Genomic DNA, 23647 nt, shown 5'->3' on the forward strand with positions numbered 1-23647 from the left:
TCTTGGAGGGGGAGACAGAGGACTGGAAGTTTGCTGCTTCTGTCTTTACACTAGTGGATTTTTTTGTGGATGTATGCAAGGAAAAAAACCAGAAAGAAGAAAGAAAAGAAAATGCTGGTAAAGGATTATGTCCAATATTTAAAATGCTTGTCCTTTCCAACTAAGAAATGCATTTAGAAATGAGTGCTGTGAGATTTGTGTTGCTAAAAATATCAAACCTGATGCATATGCCAACATTTATTTATTTATTTGTCTGATTCAGACTACTGAAACCTCATTTCCATTGTGTTTGACATGAATATAAGACTGTGGATTTTGTCCAGCTGTCACACTGATGAGAAAAAGCCAAATTCATGCAGAAAACTATAAAAAGAATCAATGATTAACGACACAAAAGAACAAAACAAAGACAACAACGACAGAATCATGTGTAATATAAAGATCATGACACCACCATCATTTACGTTTGCATCGCTTAAACGTAATTAAATTCCACCAAGGCCTGTGTAGAGAAGAGGTGTCATGGTCCTGGGTCGTTGACCCAGCGTTTTGTGTTTTGTGACTATTTCCCTCTGTTCTAGTTATTCTGTGTCCTCCCCCCTTGTGTCCGGTTCGGGTTCTAGATTTCCTGTTTTACTTTGTAGGTCTGTGTCTCGTTATGCCCATTAAGTTCCAGCTGTGTCCCCTCCTGTGTGCCATTTCCTCATTACCTGGTGTGTGTATTTATAGTTGGTGTCTGCCTGTGCTCCTCGTTGGCTCGTCTGCGTTCATCCATGTATCACTGCGTTCCTCCGTGTAGCTCTGCATTCTATGGTGTTTCGTTCCTGTCTCTGCGTCTCTCTGCCCCGCACCCCTTTTGTATGGTCTCAGGTTTGTCTTTAGTTTCTCCCAGTTTAGGTTTGTAATTGCTCATGTTGAGTTGCCTGTTTTTGCCACCACCACCACCTTGTAAATAAACATCACTCTGTCATCAGTTCGCTGCATCTTGGGTCCTCCTTTTCCTCCACACCACACGGCTCCCTCCGCCAGCCGTGACAAGAGGAAAATGTTCAATATGGACCAACATGGATTTTGATCCATATTTTGTCAGCTGCACATTCATGTGTGATTCTCCTGTTCCCACACATCCCAAACATGCTCTACTGGATTAAGATCTGGAAGGTGACGGTGAACTCTGCGTCATGCTCAAGAAACCAGTTTGAGTTGTTTTGAGCGTGTCATCCTGCTGCAAGCAGCCGTCAAAAATGGGGACACTGTGTCCACAAAAGGATGGACGTGGTCAGCAACAATACTCAGGTGGGCTGTGGCGATTTCAAAACAAAGTTTAGACGGTACTAAGGGGCTTAAAGTGTGCCAAGAAAATACCAACCACACCATTACACCACCTATACCTGCCTGAACTATTGATACGGGGCAAAATGGATCCGTGCTTTAATGTAATATACCCCAAACTGTGACTCTACCGTTTTGTTTTTTTGTTTTTAGTTCATCTGCACAACCATCTCCATGGTTTCCAGGAAATTCCCAGTGTCTCATCCGCATGTGCATCTCTTTAGCTACTTGCTAGACTCATCAACTTGGTTTTTTCAAGTGACCTTTGTAGCAGGCTCTTTCTGCATGAACTGCAGGGGGCAACTACTGTGCTTTAAAAAGTAAGTCCAATTGCAAGGAAGTCTTTGGGAAAATGACCTTATTGTTCACTTTATTTATTACGGCTTTCCTGAAAGTTCACAGATTTTATGAAATGTGCTGTGTTTTGAAATGTTTTAGTGTCTTAAGTTATCTTGGTCCTTTATTCCAACTTGGACAAAAGGTATCCATCATTTCAACTTTCAGACATCCCACTTCATCAGAATCTCTGCTCGCACAACCTAAACTGCCTGGATGTCATTTCTCACTTGGGAAATATAGCTCCATGATTTCTGTTTGAAGGTAGCAAAAGATATCGCCTCCGAGCAGCGCGCCATCTCACTCATCAACATTTTGGGCCTTTCTGCTAAAGAAGAGCAGATACAGGGAGAAAAATCTGGGTAGGAAAGAGCGGGTGTGTGAAATATATTTTGACAGTTTCCAGCTCATTCTGACAGATAAGGAGTGACTCTTCAGGGCTGTCTTGGATAAAAATATAGTGGAAATTCAGAGCAACGTTTCAAAAGGCTGAGCAGCTTCCCTGCAGATTTTTATCCTGCTGGTTAGCTTTTTTTTTCTGTCCCCCTGTCACTAGTGAGTGGCTTACACCACACCATCACTGCCAACCAGCGGGGGATACAGAGAGATTGTTAGCTACCTGGAGCTCTTGTCACTCAGGTCTATCTTAATAGAGATCTCACAGTTTGGAGCAACCAGTGAAACCCAAAGCCTTATGAGGAGACAAAAACCAGCCCAGAGCTTTAACACCAGAAGCAGTTGTGACTGTTTTTCCTGTTGTTCGAGTAAACATGTTTAGCTGCACCAACACAGAGCTTCACATTCCCATACGTTATCAGTGCTTTCCATACCAAATCTGACTATTTCCAAAACAAGTCTTCTTTTCCCCAAGGTCTGATCAGGTTCCAGCAGTTTAACTAAGTGGTTACGATAAGAGGGGAAAACTTATGTTCCATTTTATACATTTCATAGCACGACGGGTACTATCAGTATAGTACAGTATCAGCGACACATATGTGGGCAGTGTGGAGAAATTTTGTGTTAGACCTGGGTTATAAGGAAGTCTTACAGATGAACAAAGCAAAGGGGAAGAAGAAATGGCCTAAACAGACAGACAGACATCCCAACAGTACAAAGAATGTCAAAATGTCCATACCCTTACTGTAACTTTTTAAGGCTAGAAAGTGATAGCTCATAATATGAGCTGAGTGATGCTCAGAAGGTTAGAGTAGAAGTAGAATAGTAGAGAAATAAGTTATTGAAGTTTAGTGTATCAGTGCATCATACTGTGAATAGAGTTTAGATATACATAAAAGTTTTAAACTGATTTGAATGTAACTGAGAGAAACAAGTATTCCCGATCAAAACATGACTTAGTGCTTGGTGGCGAAACTCCTGTTGGCGAGCATAGCAGTAAGAAGTTTCATGTAGTTGGTCACCAGGTTTACACACATCTCAGGAGGGATTCTGGCCCACTCATCTTTACAGAAACTCTCTAAATCCTTTAGGTTTCTTGGCCGCTGCTTGGCAACTCAAAACTTCAACTCCATCCACAGATTTCATACAGGATTGAGGTCTGGAGACTACCTAGGCTACTTTAATGTGTTTTCTTTTTAAAAATATATATATTTATTCGCTTTACACAAATTGTGGTCACAATAGAATGAGAACATTGTGATTATACATAGAAATAAAGCACAAAAATAAGAAAAAAAGAACAGAGATTTGCCTCTTGCCAAAAGGATCTATTTCCGAAATAGTATCCACTTGATTTTTAGGAGATAGGTGCAGATTTTCTACAGGATTGAGGTCTGGAGACTGGCTAGGCGGCTCCATGACCTTAATTTTTTTTTCTCTTTAGAGTCTCCTTTGTTGCCTTGGCGATATGTTTTGGGTCATTGTCATGGTGGAAGAGCCATCCACAACCCGTCTTCAATGTTCTGGGTGAGAGAAGGAGGTTATTGTCTAATATTTTACAGTACCTGGCTCTGTCCACTGACCCCTAAATGCTGATCCAAGCTCTAGGGTTTGATTTTGGTTTCAGCACTTTGTCCCAAGCCCTCTCTCACTTTAGATATTCACTGGCAAACTTAAGACAGGCCTGTGCGTGTGCTGTCTTGAGCAGGGTGACCTGGTGGGCGCTGCAAGGTTTCAATCCATTACAGCACAGTGTGTTACCAGTGGTGTTCTTGGTGACTGTAGTCCTAACTGCCTTCAGGTCATTAACTAGCGCCCCCTGTGTAGTTTTGGACTGATTCTCCACCTTTCTGATGACCATCTTCACCCCATGAGGCAAGATCCTGCACAGAGCTCCAGACTGAGGGCGGCTGACGGTCATTTTATACTTCTTTTATCCCTGAATAAGCACACCAACACAAAGCTTCTTGCTGAGGGTCTTGTAGCCCATTCTAATCTACAATCATGTCCCTGACATCATTTGCCCAAACTGATTCTGTGAACAGGTGCTTTATGCAATAATCAGGAGTATCTGTAACTGATCTATTGATTGACTGTAGTCTATGTACCACATGGACACAAAGACAAAACATTTAGAATTCATGCTGCAGAGACTTGCTGGATATGCGGCTGATTATAATGCTCTGTTTTGGTTTTTTTGTTACTAAATACTTAGCAAATAACATATTTGTGCAATAGAAACTGTAGCAGTGGCACCACTATAGAAGTAACCAAATAACACAGTAGACAAGGTTTACAGCCTGTCTGTTTAAGTTTAAAACTGCAACACTGTAGCAGTCTTAAACCCACTTCATCCCCACAGACTATCATTAAAAAAAGGAGTTTATAAAAATCTTGACAGGAACTTTAAAACACAGGAAGCTCGTATCCTCTGCACGTTTAAATTCATGTAAGTGTTGATGTCTGTAAAAGTTTTTACTGTGCCAAGGAAAGCAATTGGTAAGTCTTTGAGTTAAACTCGTTTCCTATAAAGCATACACACACATTTAACAGGTTCAAATGACTTTGAATAAAATTCAATACTGCACGCTGTGAGGTAGCTGCACTGAAGTCTGCTCGTCTTCTTCGCTCTCTGGTTTCCATTCAGCAGAGCCTCAGCGTAAACGTGCAGTCTTAGTTTGCAACAAAAATCAGGAGTCTGAGGAGAACCCTGTCAACCAGTGTGCGTGTGTTTTTAAATAACCAGCAAGAATGCAATTACCATGCAGAACCAGTAGCAGGAGACACAGAGGTAGGTTTGTCTACATTTGCATGTCTGTAGAAGGAAGGGGAGTTCCTCAGAGGTGGTCCCACACATACATAAGCATGAGAGATAAAAACTGTGTCAGCCTGCCATGTACACGTTTAAACCCTCTATCCTTGCTATCCGTCGTCAGCAGACGGCATCTCTTCATCCTGTGAGGCTAGCTGTCACTCAGCTGTTTAATGAGATGTAAATTAATGTTATACTGCTTTTAATTAATGTAGCAGATAGTCATAAGTCTTAATAAAAAAATACAGAGCTATTAAATTTAAGTGTCTGTGGGGAGACAAATGCTGGCCTAAGTGAAAGAGCTGCATCTTGCGATCCTGTTCATGAATGAAGCGGAGACGAGAGCATCTGCGATGATGAGGGGTAGCATTACCAGCCTGAGCCAGTTGATCTGATTCCTACCCTCGGACGCGGTCATGACCTCTGGGTTACGACCAAAGGGAAAAAATTATGAATCCCAGCAACTGCCAAAAAACATCCACTGTAGGACCTGTGACTTTAGACTGAGGGAAAGGGTGAAGGCTATAATACAGCGGGGCAGAGAGAGATTTTGCTTTAGGGAGAGTAAATGCATCAGTTTGACTGGAGATTTAAGGCTCTAAGATTCTGACAGAGACATGAGACTGGGAGGTCAGTTCTTTCATCGTAATTATGCAAATTCTCATGACCATTGATCACCAACCACTGATCAATGGCCATGAGTACCATTTACAGAGAGTTGGGGAATGGCTGCAATTGCAGCATTGTAAGATGGTGACAGATGTACCCTCAGGCCCCCTCCTCGATTCAGAGATGGTCTTTCCCTTTTCACGTAAATGGCCTCCTTGACTCCGCACTCAAACCAGCGTTCCTCCCTGTCCAGGATGTGTGCATCCTCATCATTGAAAGAGTGTCCACTGGCCTGTAGGTGTAAATAGACTGCATTTACCATACCTGACTTAATTTGTTAGACTTCACCTTCAACATCTTCTGCGTTCTTGTGTCATGACGGCTGATCATTGGTTCTGTGCCTGCAGTGGCAGCACATCAGAGCATAATCAGGAGCACCTGCGCTGCTTTTTTTCTAAATTGTTTATCATCACTTTGCTTCCTGAGCAAAATTCAAGGGTTCAGAGATGCATGTAGAGCAGTTTCAAATGAAGTGAAAATGAATTTGTCAAAGTGAAGATAATCAAAGGTACCAAATGAAATATTTCAGTGTAAGTTAAAAACCACATATAAAGCTAAAAGTGCACTTTAGGTGTTAGACTTTGAGTTTTTATTGTCCCGGTGGAGTGGACAGCAGCTCAGTCTATGTTTATCATTTCCCATGCAGCCAGTGACTGAGCAGATATTAGCTTGGCCTTATCAGCACAGGCCACAAAGGGCTGAGGGTGAAGTGGAGCAGAAACAGCTCCTCAGGGATACAGCTAATGATGGTCCCCACTGATGGAGCCTGACACGGGGCCTGAGGTGTAGCCTCACTGTGGAGCTCAGCAGCAACAGCCACCACTGTGTAATTTCAAAGATAACAGAGAAATCTTCTTACTCTGTAAGGCTGGAGTTAAGAGTATTGATGTTAACTTTCTAATTTTAGCTGATTATAATTGAGAGGACAGACTGCAAGGTCAGTGTTAAAATCCTCAGAGGGGCCACAAAAGTCCAACTGAAGAGCACGAAACTCTCCGCTTCCACATCAGGACAAAGTCAACTACAATAATCCACCAATACTCAAAGAAACCTGTCCTCGATCGTTCAGTCTCAGTCAAATATATGTGGCTTAAATACCTGATGAAGATGTGTTTGCAGTTACAGCCTTTATATTATACTCCAACCAGACTGGGAGTCAGCCTTGTGAGATTATTTTATATCATATTTTTGCCTTAAAAGCAGATCAATTATTTACCGCACACAACCAAAAATCATAAGATTGCTTTAAACTATTTTACTCTCTGTACAAGAGATAAGGAGGAGGAAACTGCTAAATTTGGAAAACCCTGTTGTCACGGTACTGGGTCGTGTGACCCAGTGTTTGAGTTTTATGTATTTTTGTATTCATTTTCAATCTAGTTAATTTCTAGGTTGCTGTTCAGACCTTATTTCTTAGTTATTACTGTCATCTCCCCTTGTCCCCAGTCTCCCTGGTTCCTGCGTCTATATTTCATGTCTATGTGGTTATGTTAAGTTCATGTCATGTTTTATCTCCATGTCTATGTCTCCGTGTTTCCTGTTTTACTTTGTAAGAGTCTGGTGTTCTTTGTTCATTGTAGTTAGTGTTACTCTCCCCTGTATTGTCATTATGTTTCATTTGAGTCAGCTGTGTTCTCATGTGTCTCCACTTCCTCTGATCACCTCATGTGTGTATTTAAGTCCTCTGTTTTCTGAATGTCGTTGTCAGGTCGTCTGTTATCTCCACCATTGTCTTAGTTATTGTCATTGTTATAGTCATAGAACTTCATAGTATTTGTTTCTTAGTGTTTTTTAGTTTGCTTAGGGTTCCATGTTTAACTACTGCTATCATCCAAATAAAGGATCGCTTTCTGTTTAAACCTGCAACTCCTCGTCCACATCTGCTTTCGGGTCCTGTTTCAAAAAACACACCGGCGCACCCCGCCGTGACACCTATATATCTTGACTGTGGTACTTTAAGTTCGACCCTTATTTGACCACAGTGGATGGATCTGCATGTTGATTTGACATATTTTTTACACGGGATGCCCTTCCTGACACAAACCCTCCAATGTACTGCAAGTCTGCATTAAATACACCAGCTTTGTGACCCCTGAGGTTGATTTTGTGTCTTCTGGTCTCAAACCAGTGGATTTTCACAGCTAAGATGGACATGGGCGATTTTTTTTTTTTAAATCTGTGACATAATTTGAGTCAATGTCATCTTTTAAAAAAGCTGTTTTTATTGAATTGGTGAATACAGCTTTAACCTCATCTCATGGGTATGAATGTGTAACTGAAGCAATTTAAAGTAGGACAGTCTTTAGAAAGAGAAAGAATGCAAGCTCAGCTAAACTGTTTTCCTGGAAGAATGAAGGTGTATTAATGTGGGGCTTGAGATAAGAGCAATTATAGAGAATTCAAAATTCTGAAGAACTATGTGCATACACAAGGGCGTAGATTTGGCATGGACGGAAGGGACATGTCCCCACCAATATCCAACGATTATTGAATTGTCCCCACCAATAATTTGATCTCTTCGAGTAAAGAAAAACAAACCCGATAGAAAGAAAAAAAAACGATCTGTCAACGTCTCATTCACCCAGCGGTGCAGAAAGAGTTAAATTACGTTCTCTACTGGAGTCCTACCTCATGTGACCTACCTCTGTTTAGTTTTAGCAGCGGCAAGCCTGCGATGCAAGGACATGCAAGGACATGCAAGGAGGAGAGGAGGATGGCAGCAACAAGGAAGAACCTGGATATAAGAAAGTATTTTTCAAAGAAACCTGTAAGTCACTTAAAACCAAGTTCACTCATAAAATGTGTCCGTCTTAATAACGTAACAGGCTTTGGCCCACATCAGTCTAAAACTGTATGCAACCATGAATAACGTGTTTTGTAAACTAACTGCACAACATGCAGCACTATTAGTTCTCTCAGTCCCAGAGTAGCATTTCTAATTTTGATTGAAGCTGTCAGAGAAAACGGCAGCCTCGAGCAAGCCAGGATATTAGTTTACAGAGGCTGTTAAAATTATATGTCTAACGTTAAAATGTTGGTGACACAATAATTTCATCCTAATGGCACTGACATATTCATAGGGTTGATTTTTGAGACAAAATATAATGAGGTAGTCATGATTTTGCAAATATCCACCTTGTAGTGCAGTTTGCACAAATTGTTTTAAAAATGCACTCACCCTACAAACATTACTGATGAGTCAAGATCTGCACAAATTGACAGAAACACTGAAGCAGCTGCACATTTTATTCTTATTGTCATGTATGTCCTATTTGTCAGGCGACAGAGGCAGCTCTGCCATGTTGTAGCTCAGAGGTGAGGAGGCAAGGTCACAGGTGACTGGCTGATGATTTGGTGCTATAGATTAACTAGTATTTATCATCATAACAATTGTTAGGCTGCTGGTGTAAATTGATTCATTAGTGTATATTTGACAAAGAATCTGAATTGACATGTCTCACTTTTTATATGGCACGAATCAATGTGTTATTTTATCAGGTAGCAATATGTCCTAGTGCAGTCGGAGGGGAAGAGCCAGGGTCAAAGGTGAGGCACATCAGGCACATAATAATAATTTTAATCTGAGGATAAAATGCATGTACTGAGGCTGAAAGAAGCTTCAGTGTTCTCAGAAGACTAAAAAGATGGGTAAGGTTAACAATGACTCAAATGAGATTAAACAATGCTGCTGTATGTCCACCAGAAGAGCTGGACAGTATAGATGTAAAACAAATGTGCCAGCAGTTTATCTCAGTTAACGAGAGGAGCAGGCATGTGTTTGGCTCCTTCACATAGTGGACATTGAGTTGTTGTGTGGGTCAGCAGTAGTCCGTGTCTGTTGCTGTAACAGTAGTTCATGTTTAGAATAGAAAATCTCAGCTCACTGATTTGATCGGGGCAATAGTGCCTAAAATGTTGCAGAGATCTTTTACTTTGTGGTAATCTTAGACGAGTAGTTTTATGGACAAAAACCACCAGATCATTCAGTGTTCTCTTAGTGCTAATGTATCAGAGATGTTGGTGTAGTATAACTGAAGTAATGTTGTTAAGTCCTTAAAGTCATATTCATGAAGCTATTTTTATTTTTGTATGATACCTGATTTATATGGAATATGGTTGAAGTAAATTAAGCCTAAAATACTTTAGTCAGTCATTTGTTTAATAGTAATTTAACATTATATAATTCACATATAAAACTATGAATTGTAATTTTAAATGGTTTAAAAGCATGCAGAATAGCATATGTAGGCAAGTGTCTGCATCTGTGTGCATGTTGATCATTTTTTAAACACTGATTAGTGCGAACACAAATCATCCAATGTGTGACTACAAAGCAGAGGTGTCAGCCTCGATGACCTTGATATATTTCTAATTAAAACTTCTTATGTTTATTTCCCTGCTGAGTAGCACACAGACTGTACATGACCTACTCCTGGAATCATTTCTCTTGACAGTAAAGTAGCATATATAAAAATATCCGCTCACTTTCTGTGGAAAACGTCTTATCAAGCGTTCTGTCTGAGCACTGGAGTTTCTGACATGAAATGCTCTCGCAGGTCGTGAGCTGGATGTCTGTACAAGCCTGCACATCATATCGGCAGAGTCACAGTTTCTGAGCTGCATGGATCTGTCTGATCTCCACGTTATTTCACACGTGTCTGCTTCCGTGAGTCCTGCGATGGGAGGTGTGACTACACCTCTGGCTTCTGGTAGATAACTTCCCCTCAGGGTTGCGGTCATTCAGAGGTTTTGAATTATAAAACTAATCAGCATGAAATCCTGAAGCCTGCAGAAGTGCAAAAAAAAAAGACAACCTAAACTATTTGAAATAAAAAGGAAAATAAAGCAGGTCTGTGGCTCTTCACTACTCTCCACCAGGTGTGTCTCATTAGCAGGAAATTCACGGGGGGGGGGATTCATCACCTTAATTAAGGCTTTGTTGCAGTACAGTGCTCCGCTTCTATAACCCCACTGTGCACACCGCCTGCGGGCTCCATGATCAAAAAGCAGCCATTGTTGAACTCATTAGTTACCTATTGTTTTTCTGCAACAGAAAGTCAAAATCTCTCCTGTAAACAGCCCTGCCCTGGCCTATTTATGGGCTCAAATTGTGGTCATAAATATTTTGTACTTGTAAATCAGTTTTGTATTTGTAAATCAGTTTTGTATGTGTAAAAAGAATTTGTCTGTGCGTAAAAAAGATTTGTGTGTGGACTTAGCCAAAAAATATGTGTGAAACTCTGCACTCAAGTTTCAAGTTACAAGTACGGATTTTGACCCTATTTTTCTTCCTTTCATCTGATTGGCCAATATCATGTCAATCACAAATTTAACAATCCAATCACATACACATTACACATACAAATCTTTTTCATGCACACACAAATTCTTTTTACACATACAAAACTGATTTGGAAGTACAAAATATTTATGACCACAATTTGAGCCCATACCTATTCTGACGTTTTTATACGCAGAAAATGTGAGTTTAAATGTCACATTCTTGACACTGTGGATGAATTAAAATCTATGATAAATAAAATATATGACCTTCTGAGAACAAAACTAATTTCACAGAAAATTAGATTGAATCAAATATAAAGAATAAATACAGACTGTTCATAAAAGATGATCAACTTTCTGGGTCTGAGAACTGACTCTGATGTGGAAGTGTCTTAACCCTGCAGTTTTTCTAATGGCCTGCAGGGGGCAGAGCCAAAAGGCTGATCGGATAGAAGCCTACTGGGAAAACAACCCTTTGACTTCATTGGTCTGAGTGCTCAGGAAACAATTTCCTGATGAGTGTATGGCTTTTATTCAAATTTCTAAGTCTTATTTAATGCAACATGTGATTTATTTTGCAAATTCTAGTCTACATTAGAGTAAAAAAGGACAATAAAGCCGGGTATTTGTGCCTCATGACAGGCTTAACTGGTACAACCCCAATTCCAAAAAGAAAAAAGGATCTTGTGTGAAATGTAAATAAGAGCTGAATGCAATGACTTGTAATGTTTAAACTTTGAACATTTCCAATTTTAAGACTAAAGAAAATGTTAACGCATTTTAAATTCGATTGCAGCAACGTCTCAAAAAAGTTGGAATGGTGTTAACAAAGGTAATCAGAACCAAAAAGGAAACAGCTGGAAGAATATTCACAAGGTTAATTGGCAACAATTCCCTAACATGATTGGGCTTAAAAAGAGCAAGAAAGTTTCTCAAAAGTACAGATGGGCAGACACCCATCATTCCACCGAAAATGGATCTACAAATTATGAAAAAGCTTCAGAATAATGCTCAACAAAAAAAAGTGGCGAGTTTGAACATCTCATCATCTATACGACATATCATCCAAAGATTCAGAGAATCTGGGGAAAATCTCTGTGAGCAAGGAGATGCAAAATGGATCTTTGGGCCCTCGAGCCCCAGTACATAAAAACAAGCATGAGTGTGTCATGGAAATCGGTGCGTTTCAGGAAATCCTCCAGAAACTATGAGGGAAGTGGGAGGACAGGGGTAAAGACAGTTCATTGTGCCACCAAAAAAGAAGTTTCGAGCTTTACCGTGAAGAAAAAGAAGCCATATGTGAATATGATCCCACCGCTATCTTCCGTGGACTGTTCCTCATTTGAAATGGATGTGTGACAAAGTAGAAAACTGTTCTGTGGTCAGAAAAACAAAACAAAACCCCCAAACAAGCCAAAATGTCAAATTCTTACAATTCATGGATGCTGCACCTTCTTGAGTGAAGATGAGGGACGAGGGTTCTCAGCTCTTGGTCCAAGAGAGGATGGGGTGCATATATTAGTGTCTATGGAATTGGCAGCTTACACATCTTGCGAGACACAAACACTGCTGTACATTTTACAGAAACATATGCTCTCATCTAGGTGTCTTTTTCAGGGAGAGGCTTTTATACTTCATGAAGTTAATGATAAACCACATACTGCACCTTTATTACAACAGCATGACTTCACATAGAGGAGTCTGGGTATCTGCAGTCCAGACCTTTCATCAGCTGAACAAAATCTGAAACCATCATGAAACCAAATATTTGACGCAGCGACCGAGGACTGTCAGACAAGAATAGGACACCATTCCTCTCCCAAAGGTCAGCTGGTCTCCACAGTTCCCAGATGTTTGCCGATCACTAAAAGAAGCTAGGATGCTACACAGTTATAAACATGTGACCTGTTGTTATTCCCATTTTAAAGAGCATTCCAGCCTTTCTGGATCGGGGTTGTAATCGACAGGTAGATGATTATGAGCATGCACCGTTTTCAGTTTCTCACTCACAGATCCAAACAGCAAAATAGCAATACTGAAAATCCTCAGCTAGAGTATTTAATAACCAGCTGATGATGTCACAATTGCCATGTCCATCTGCTGCTGAGTTTTAAAAAAAATGGTCCTACCCAGCCCTCTGTGTTGTGATGCGGTGACTAAAATGCATGAACAAGTGCAAAATCAACAAAGAACGAAGATTTAGAGTATCTCTTATTTGAGGTCTTTAATTCAGTTAGACGCCAACAGTACTGACTCAAAGGTAAACCTCCACATCCCAGTTCATAATTTTATTTCTCAGGTCTGTTGGTTACACAATGATCACACAATAGTGATTTCTCCCTTGCATCATATATATTTTTAACACTCCAGGCGTACTTATATTTACTATTTTTACAATATATTGCTATTTAATTCATTCATTCATGAATCCATCCACCCTCCCCATTCACATGCACACGCACAAACACTGTACAATATCGTTAATTTGGTTTGTCCCCCCCAAGATGATGTTCTGCCCACTGTTAGATGATTTATTCTAAAAACTAAGAAGGTGGCGTGCAGATGCAATACCGGAGGCGATAACCTTTTTGTGTTCAGAGGACCTTGGTCCTGTTTCTCAGCAAGAAAATACAGAGAAGCAGATTCAAAGAGAGGGGGAATGATCCACTTAAACTAAATGTAAAAAAAGAAAAACTAAACAAACAAAATAAAAAAAACAACAACAAAAAATATTCTTCCCTCCTCTTCTTGTTACAGCGTCAGCATGTTTCACCTTTTCTGTCCGAGGGTAAAGAGTCCACAGTTTGGTTTCCTTCTGTTGGTTCCTCAGTGTGGTTCATACAGGAGTGACTATACAAGTAATGAGATTTACAGTACAGTACATACAAGCTGCATCCAGCATCATAAACCCCCAATACTGCTGCCTCATCTGTAAATACAGCCTACTGGACCTGCTGCTGCTGCTTTGGCCTCAGTCAGTCTGTGCAGTAGTTCAGGCATGCTTGGCCTAGTAAGTAATAATAGTTTTAGGAATCCAGTGATAGGACAGAAGGACGCCACCTTTGCAGTAAAGTGGCACAAATACAGCTGCGGGAGAAAACGAGACTGAAAAGTGCAAAGAGTCCAAACTTTTTGGTCGATAGTTATGGATGTTTTCATTGTATATTTTCGGTTGGCTTTGTTGGTCTAAGATTTTGAAGATCGGAGAAGTCAGCAACCAGAGAAGCCAGGTTGGTAAGAGTTCAGGATAAGCTGGCCCAGACCGGGGCAGGGCGAGGCTGGGCCGGGTTGACCCGAGGCCTGCCACACTAGGTTAGGAAGAGCTCTGCACTGGGAGAGGAAAAGAAGAAAAAAAAAAGAGAGAGAAGCTCATCCTGTGGCATCTACCTTCCAAAAATGCTCTCATACTCTAGCAGTATAAGCTCTACAATCTGGTTCTGATACACCATGTGGACCGCCATGTTCAGCGTCTCCGTTTCAGGCCGCAGCAGCGTGGGGCCGAATACGATGGCGACGCTCTGGGTCGTCATACGGTTCTCCTCGCCGTAGTCAACCACTCTGGAAAAAATAGATAAACCCATTGTCAGTTATTTACCGTGCAAGGTAATATGGAAGCCAAAGAGTGCTCAGTACTCATTTGTTAATTAACTGAGCAGTCATCAAGTAGATCAATCTTTTATATTTTCTTCCATTATTTAACACCTTTGAGTTTGCTCATGTTGAGAATGAAGCCCTCTTATGATTGAATATGATTTTTTTTAATATTTAACTTTTGTTTTCCTAGGAGGGGAAAAATCAATCAGGGAAAAATCAATAACATGGTGTGCTGCTCTTACTTCCTGAGGTGTTTGAAGAGAGCCTGCATGGTGTCGTGGTTGGGTTTGGGCAGCTGTCTGACCAGCTCTTTGATCGACTGAACTCGATGCTTGTGGTCAGATATTTCTGCAGAACAAAAGACAAACTCCATCAAAGTCTGGATCCATCACAAAGTTACACCAGCTCACCAGTACAAAATCCAACATATCTTTACTTTCAGTGAGACAATGATGAGAAAAAGTGCACTTCGGTTCACTGACACTCATTTTTAAAGCGTTTTCAGAGAGAGGTTTGGTGACTGCAGCTGACCCTGCCTGTCTTTACAGACCCTTACAGTAAATACAGATGAGTCCCTGGATAAAAACCCAGGAGCTGTAGTCCTTGACTGAGTTTGGGTCTTTGCTGTTTGGGTGCTGTGAACCAGCTGTTTAAAAAGTTAACAGGATTCCACTTAAGGGATACTACAGTGACACTGCATTTATTTACAGATACAGAGACACATACTGATGGCGCTGACAAAGTCGTGGAAGAGACTGTAGGTGAAGAGGGGCTCCGGCAGCTCTCTGAAGAACATCTTCAGGGCTCCTGTGGTCACGTGGATGTCCTCCCACTTCCCGTCTGACAGATTCACCTTCTCATCTGGTGACAAACACATGTGAACACCACTTAAGTATCTTATTGAGAATAAAAGAAAGGAATTCAAGTCAAAATATCTTGTATAACACTGTATGTAAAATATTATGCTCATCTATGACCTGAATGAAGCAGTTTTAGCTTTCTCTTCCTTTCTGTTTAGCTTTTGTCTGGTTGGTTTGAGCAAAAGGTCAATGGAGCTTCTAGAGAGCTGTGTGCTTAGAACATCAACACCATAAAAATCATAGGGTTGAAAAAAAATGTGAAAATGAGCTCCGTTTGGCTCATAGGGATTACCAGATTACCTGTACTCCTAATGTAGAACTTTGACAATATTTAACAAGACTTTAAAGAAATATTTACATTAAAAAGTGAGAATATTTAATGCTTTGTAAAGTGTTGTGCCATAAATAGGTGATGTATCACACATCAAATTGTGTTTTTAAAATCGTGTTAAAAGCTCTTTAACTGATTATTATTACAAAAAAGTACGTTTTGAATATTTTTCGTCTTTACTTTTCATTTTTACTCCATTATTCACTTCAGTGGTATCTCTGCAATTAAAGGCAGAGGCAGTTTCCAAGGGCACTTACCGTGATTGACAGCAAAGCGGAGTTTCTGTATGACTGCCAGGTTCCCGCTAACTCTGTACAGCCCGTCTACCGACAGACCTGCAGGGATCAACACCAGGTTATCAGTATCTGTAAATTAACCTTAAAGTCTGAGTAGCAGAAAAGCACAATCAGCTAAAAGGAGACCACAGTCGCACCTTATTTCAGTAGGCAGTAAACCTCACCTTTCTTTTATGACAGGGAAGAAAACAGAGAGTAGAATGATTTTCTCTTAACAGCAAAGTTACTCACCGTTATTCTCCACATTGTCAATGCACATTTTGACAAAGTTCGGCACCGTGGTGTTCTCCCTTTGACACAAACTGGAAAGAGCACAGCCAAACACCTGATCTGGAGACAGAAAATAAAGAACGGTCATAAAACAGACCAAACACACTAGTTTGCTTTCAGATCTCAACATTAGACCTCTGGTACTTCAGTGCTTTTAGTTTTTATTAGAGTTTAAGGTACAGAAGGCGAAAACGAATCATAAATTCCTGATTTATGTGTGAAAACTGGACTCTGATGTCTTAAGCCAAAAGTCTTAAAAGTAAAATAAATAACAAGAAACACACCAAAGCTCACGTGATGCATCCAAATGTACGGCTCTAACCTTAAACGGCAAGCGGTGGTTAAAAAAAAGCACTGATGTGTGCTTCTTTACTGCTGTCATCACATTTCCAAACCTTTGCTGCTTGTAACATCTTTTCAACTTTCCACAGAAGAAATGAAACCGAAAACATTTCGAGTGTTGCTGTTGTTTCTTTGGCACCTTTAATGTATCCCTTGTCCTTGACGGTCTGAAGGGTGGGACGGCCGGTCAGGAGCTTCTTCAGCTTGTGCCTGGTCTTCTTGTGCTCGGCGGAGTCCATGCTGGTTGAGGGCTTCATGGCTGTGGAGGAGACACGAGACAGGACGGTGTTATCCACCATTCGTCTCAGCACGCTGATCGCCATGATGTTTTGGAGGAGTGAAACTGATAAGCTATTGTTTTATAGGGTAAGGAGGGCAGATGAGGTTGCTGAGGCCTTTGACCAAATAGGCTTGTTGTTGTACTTTGTGCTTTCACTCATGTATCCCTTCTGCTCTTTGTTAGAGGAGTCATGCACGTTAGTCATTTACTGCTACTGTAAATATTTGGCATGTGATGATTTGTGGCTACTTTCAGTCATTTTTAGTCACGTTTTATTTCTCGAATCACACCCTGAATGAATGAATCCCACCATTTAACAGCATGCACACCTTTGGCTTTCTTGGAGTCTCTGCGGTCTTTCTCTTTGTCATGTTTCTCCGCACCAGGCGACTCGGGCATGTCCGCCTCTATGGGGTCATCAGACTCACTGGCCTAATACACACAGAAAAAAAAATACACGCACAAGGAAATAAGATACAACCGCTTGTAAAAGTCTCAAAAGGTGCTCTTTGGCCTCTGGAAAGAAAACAATAAACTCTCTATCTTCTCAGTTTAATTTTCATGCTACTCTGCTTTTATGTAGCTTTGAAGTGTTTATTTCCCTTACAGTTGCTGGTTGTAGGTTTTCCATAAATGTGAAATTGCGTTTCATTCAGACCATAAAGCCTATTGTTGGTTAACGTTTTCCCTCAGTGGGTAAAAATGAGCAGCTGCTGTTTAGTTTGTGCTCAGAGCAAAAAGGTAACTGCGACACAGCAGTCCTCTTTGTTTCTCTTATCAGTCACCCACACAATGTCAAACCCGGACGTATTCCTTCATGCTGAACCACAAATCTTCTCACTGCAGATGATTTAAAATGGACTTTATTCTGTTTGAAACAGATGGAAACTATATTGACAGAGTGAAGGTGTTGCTGCTCACATGGTTGCTGATGGTGTCCTGCAGCGCCTTGAACCAATCGTTGACGACGCTGTCGTTTTCTGACTGGATCAGCAGGTCTGTTCCCTGACGAGTCTTCAGCTGCAGAGAGGCACAAATCGTTTTTCTCATAAACATTTTGAGTTTGTGAGTGCAGCACTGACTACTGATTAAAATCACAAAACATCCGAATCCACCAGAGCGATAGTTTATTCTCTAAACATTTTACAATAACTGCTGGATGTCCTGCATATAAGAAATTGTGAGACCCACCAGAGAAGCTTAAACCAGGAAAAACCTGTTATACTTCATAACTGAGAAATATTAACATCACTCAATGCTTTCTCCACCTGAATATGAAACATTTACTTCAATCAAGCAAGCCGTCATAATCTGCAGTAACATACATGTTACTGTTTCAGTAACTGGCTGTGTTTGTTTTGTCATTTATGTATTTAGATGCTTTAGCAACTCACTGGGGACAGCAGAGGAAAATCATAAAACAAATTATAGCCAAATCTTGCACATTTACATGGCACACCCAAGCACTAATGTTAAACAACATGCACAATCGCTTTTTGATACAATAAACAGAAATAAAAGCTCAGGAGTAAGTGCTGGATTTTTTTGTTTGTGATGGCTTTTTGTTCCTTTCTCATGTTTTCAACGTTTGTTCATAAAGTAAAAAATGTGTTTATTTCATCTGTAAATAACGCTACTAACTTTCTCATGTTTAAAAGAAATTACAATTTCGATTTCAACGCTGTAGCTTTTTCAATAGTTGAAGTTCTTTAAAATGTTTGCACAGATGTATAATATGACAGAGGCGAACAAGAGATTTTGGTCTACAGTTAATAGATTTTATTTTGATTCTGAATAAAAAATGATATGTAAAAACAGTGACGCCTCATAAAAAGCGATAAAAGCAAAAGACTGGATGTTATTTAAGATCTCCCTCACCTCTATAACGTGCTTCTTGCTAGACTTGTCTTTGGAAGCCCAGTCCACTGAGCCGCCCTTCAGATCCACTGTGAACTCTGGTTTCGACTGACCGCCTCCAAACTGGACAGAGACAGAAAAACAATCATATTAACAAACAGAGGGCCTGCTTATATACAGGGGTCTCGTTTTTCTTTGATTGTTGAACCATGCAACAGCTCACATCAAAGAAAATAAAAAGTCAAATGATAACGGTGCGCACGTCAGTCAAGTTTCTGCCCAACTGTAAAATTTTCTTAGCTTTTAAAGTGTGAGGAAGAAAACAGAAGAATAGTTTCAGTCGAGGCCAAACACTTAATGGTGAATATGAATGGAGAGTTGTACTACTTGTATTTTCAGCTTTTTCCTTGCAAGTGTATTAGATGTGGTCGTCCTAGTTGCCTACTCAGTGCTCTGCTGCCTAATTTACTGCTGAAAACAAAGGCTTAAATATGCACTTCCCTTCAAAGGAAGACAAGAAATAACATTTAAAATGTCCAACTGCCTTTACGATAGAGTAAAGTGCCCATCACCACCTAAATCAGTACTAGGGACTCAATGTAATTGCACACACTTTGCTTCAGTATTTCCTTTTCTTGGCACACCAGGTGTCTTCACCCTTCAGCCAATTGGCTGACGAGACTGATGACTTTTTGATAGTAGAGTTTAAAAAAAAAAAATCTAAACAATAAGAAAAACAAACAAACAAAAAAAAAAAAACATGCATTTGATCCAAATTCACATGCATATAAAACGTAACTCCAGTGATTGATCTGTAGTCTTCCTGTGTGCTAAACAAAAACAAAAAAAATGACAAAATCCACCTGTAGCACTCGTTTCACATCAGGAGCTCATAAACCAAAGGCAGTCCAGAAAAGATTGGTTTGCACAAGTACATCTAAAACTCAAGGTAATCCTGCTTGTGTGAGAAATCAATAATTGTGATGCCCTGCAGATCTCCATCCCAGTTTTCCATTTCTAACCAAACAACTCTATGATTAAATTAAATCTACATCCTGTTTGTCAACCCAGAGATTAGCAAGTAATGACAGCAATATTGTCCCTTTTTTTGAGTCATGCCAGTGAATATTAGTCAGAGCATGACAGACAGCAGGAAGATGGCATGCAGAGAAGTAGGAAGAGTTGGAAGCACGCATAAGGAAGGAGGAAGAACATACAGAGGAGGCTCGGTTGAGCCTTGAGCAGCCAAAGGAGACATCAGGTTGTTTCTTAGCTGACGGCCTCCAGTTACTCAACAGTGACAGGAGCAATTCAGGGAAGTAGCCGCTCTGATAGTATGGCTGAACAGAGGGATGGAGGGAGGAATGAAAGAAAAGGATGATGGGAGGATGAGGCCAAAGGTAAAGAGATGGAGGCATGGAAAGAAAAGGACACATACAGAAGAGAGAATATTCAACTCCCCCTCAGTGACCTAACAAACAGCCTGAAAAATGTTGTGCAAATTTTGAAGAGATGGGGTTTATATAATAACCCCAGATGCAGGGGAATAAGTACAGAATACAGAGGCATGCTTAATTAATTCGGAAGTTTAACCTGTCACCGAGTTTCTTAACCACCAGCTAACTATATCCAACAGGTAAAGGAACAGTTAGCAGCCAGGCTGCCCTTGAGACTGAGATAACAGAAACCAGATAGTCATCCAATTCAAAAGCTTAAATGCACACAGTGTTTCTTAACACTCCTACATCTGCCCTTCAGATCAAAGGAACTGACCTGCACTATAAATAAGCAGAACGACCTTTCCACTGAGACTGACCTTTTTCAGGCCTCACTGAGTTAGTGAGACTTCACCAAAAGGAGAGGTTACCTCCAAAATATTCCCTAATGTATGAAGTTATGGACTGTGTTAACAAAGCTGCAATCAAAATTGAACTGTACATAATGAAAAGGATACTGCTGGGCATACATCTAATCATGAAAGTCGGTGTTCGATACAGGCTGTGTCAGAAGCGTAAGAAAGTGAACTCAGATGAAAAAGTCCCTGAAGGAGGTCTTTCAATACAACAGAGCAGCAGAGCCACATTAGTAACTCTTTTCAATGGCCTTTAATGTTCACAAAACAGTGTGTGGCTCTGTTTTGATACGAAACGACAGCTTTTAATGGCAGCAAGTTTCTATCACTCACCCAGCTAGTTCCACCTCCCTGTCCTTTGGCAAACAGGAGCGTTGAACCTTGGAGGACGGTCCAGGAAGAAGTCCAGTTCTTCCTGTAATGGATGTAAATAATAATAATAATAATAGTAACAAAAAAAACATACTTCATGTACTTAAAACAAGTGCTGAGATTAGAGACAACTACATCATGTACATGCAAGACAGAAAAGAATTGGAGAAACATTCACGGGATCGTTTCTATTGTTAATTTACTGAGAGTACTTAACTGCCTCCTTTTTTGTTTTTCAATCTTTTTGTCCTCCACTCATCCGACAGGGTAAAAGACGGACATAGTCACTTTAACATCACCCACAAGTTTATGAAGTCTAGTTTTAAAGTCTTAAGATAAGCATCGTTGCCATCAGCATCGCCGTCTTGCTTTTGAAGCGAATGTGATGAACAAGGGGTGGGTCTAACTGTGAAGCTCTGGCCAGTGACTTGCCCATCAGAAACCAAATAGTATAACCTGGATACATCCTTTCTGACCCTTAGAATGACCAGCATGTACCAAACAGACTTCAGTATGACCTGAGAGGAGTGACTGAGGACATTAACTCATCTGGAAAATGTTTACTGAGGTGAAATGTATGAGCCGATTTCTCGTATACTTCGATAGGATCTTAAGTCTTTTTGCAGCCTTTTATTAGCTATCCTCCTTGTGGCTAATAAAAAGAATGCAAGTTCAGGTTCTTCTACATTTGCTTCACTTTTCATAGAAAGAAGCTACGTCCATTTAATTTATTTTTTTTCTAATGGCGTCTATAGCCTGTATTTCAACTGGTGTAACAAAATAATTTCCAAAATATTGGAAAAACAGTATCGTGTGTCATGCTGCATTGTTTGGAATTTATAAAGAAAAAAGTAATGACAGCATGCATCAATCTTTAAGTTTATCATTACAAAGAAACCCTAATGTGGTAAATAAAAGAAAAAAACAAAACATCTGCATGGGCTAAACACATTACATCAGCGTCGCATAGCAGGCTGTGATACTCATACTCATATGGGAAGAAGTTCAAAAAAGCTTCTAAGATAGACTACCATGCCCTGGATGACTCAGAACCTACACAGACAGGCTGTGAAATATTTGACAGTAAAGAGATGTCCTAGCAGCAGCATGGTGTCCAGAGACTACAGAACGTCAAACATTCAATAATGATGGGCAAAATACCTCTGCTGAGCAGGTAGGTCCTTTATTCAACTTCCTCTCACAAAAAGTGAGAGCAAAGGATACCGCTGACTGACATTACAGGGTTGGTAAATACTTTCAAGGGTTACCTAGGCAACTGGAGTCTGACCAACCATCAGCCACAAAGTACTACATAAGTTAATTGTTTCCAGTGTGGACCCTCTTTGAGAAAGCAGATTAATTTGGACAAATTGTGGCCTATTTTTTAACAACACAATGATTCCTGGTGCAACTTACAGGGAAATGTGCAAAAAAGCTTTTATTATTATTTTTTAAATCATGAGGGGACTAGCCTAATAAGAGAGACCCTCTGCTGTGCTGATAATAATACTGAGACAGTATTACTCACTGGGGTTGGATTTTCTCTATAGTTCGATTGTCCTATCATCCCCCTGCGGCACTGCTGCCATGGCGGCAGAGAAGGTTAACCTTCACCTAATAAGAGTAGTGATATCCAACCTCCATAATGCACAACGTGTAAGCGACAAACAGGAGCGCCGGGTGTTATGAAACATTTACACACTGACAATGTACAATGTTGACTGATTTGGCTGACCACGATTATTTGATGTAGTGGCAGAGATATCAGCTGAAGAGCTAAAATGGTGTTAAGTCACAACATTAGCTGATTCTGTAGTTTAGTTCTACTAAATAATTCAGTTTTTTTCACTGTGTAAAATATTTCACTTGTCTCTCCTACAGTCTTCATTGCACCATTATCACACACAGCAAAGTCGTTCACCAACAAAAATAAAGAAGACGAGTTAAACGAGTACCTCTGCAAATACATTGTCGCCTGAAGCTCCATTTAAAAAGCAAATAAATAAATCCAATAGTCATAAATAGGCATCGGCTTTTTCACACACACTAAAGGACTGAAAAGTCCAGGTACGAACCTGTAAGCCCACCTGAGCTACAGGGGTGGCTGTAGCTCAGGTGGGTCAGATCAGCCACTAACCAGAAGGTCGGTGGTTTGATCCCAGGCTGCTCCTTGCCTGCATGCTAAATATCCTTGGGCAAGATACTAACCCCATGTTGCAATCCATCGGAGTGTGAATGTGTATGAATGTTACTTAGAAAGCACCTAGAAAAATGTGCTGGTGTGAATGCACAAGTTGTGTAAAGCGCTTTGAGTAGAAAAGCACTATACAAGAACCATTTGTGTCACAAATGTTGGTTATATGTGGAGACATGACCTGAAACTATGGCGAGGCAGCTTCAGTTTATTTTTAATCTCATATATTGAAATTCTTTTATGGGTAATGGAGAAATTGACTGGCAAACTCATCAATCCCTTTAACCATAATATTAATCATCATGCTACTTACTACTACTTACCGCACTTTCTTGCCATTTTCAGTGATCTTTGTCACATTCAGAATTCCACATTTTTCAGATGGCTGCAGAGGGGGAAAAAAATTAATACACAGTTTTAACATTGATTAATTTTGATAATTCCCACAAAAAGAGACAGAGAGAGATGCTGTTTAATCTTGGTTGCTACTGCTGTATAAAAACACCACCGCCACCACCAAACATCCCACCACCAGAATAATAACAGCCTTTAGCTTGTAGGCAAAAAATCC

General features: G+C 40.3%; 1 protein-coding gene across 6 annotated transcripts in view; it reads right to left on the minus strand.

Annotated features, from left to right (window-relative positions):
• Positions 1 to 13033: 13033 nt before the first annotated feature.
• LOC113009932 (rho GTPase-activating protein 12-like) overlaps positions 13034 to 23647 on the minus strand; it is a 61267-nt gene continuing 50653 nt past the window's right edge. For all 6 annotated transcript variants that reach the window (XM_026148607.1, XM_026148606.1, XM_026148609.1 and 3 more), the window contains 11 exons: positions 23400 to 23461; positions 20844 to 20925; positions 18680 to 18781; positions 17723 to 17821; positions 17131 to 17233; positions 16661 to 16780; positions 16141 to 16239; positions 15871 to 15948; positions 15149 to 15283; positions 14665 to 14770; positions 13034 to 14386 (listed from right to left, as the gene is read on the minus strand). In XM_026148607.1, the coding sequence (XP_026004392.1) occupies positions 14212 to 14386; positions 14665 to 14770; positions 15149 to 15283; positions 15871 to 15948; positions 16141 to 16239; positions 16661 to 16780; positions 17131 to 17233; positions 17723 to 17821; positions 18680 to 18781; positions 20844 to 20925; positions 23400 to 23461 (1161 nt within the window). In that variant the 3' untranslated portion in view covers positions 13034 to 14211. The remainder of the gene's footprint in view (positions 14387 to 14664; positions 14771 to 15148; positions 15284 to 15870; positions 15949 to 16140; positions 16240 to 16660; positions 16781 to 17130; positions 17234 to 17722; positions 17822 to 18679; positions 18782 to 20843; positions 20926 to 23399; positions 23462 to 23647) is intronic.

This window comes from Astatotilapia calliptera, chromosome 18 (assembly GCF_900246225.1).
Source record: "Astatotilapia calliptera chromosome 18, fAstCal1.2, whole genome shotgun sequence".
Classification (NCBI taxonomy): domain Eukaryota; kingdom Metazoa; phylum Chordata; class Actinopteri; order Cichliformes; family Cichlidae; genus Astatotilapia; species Astatotilapia calliptera.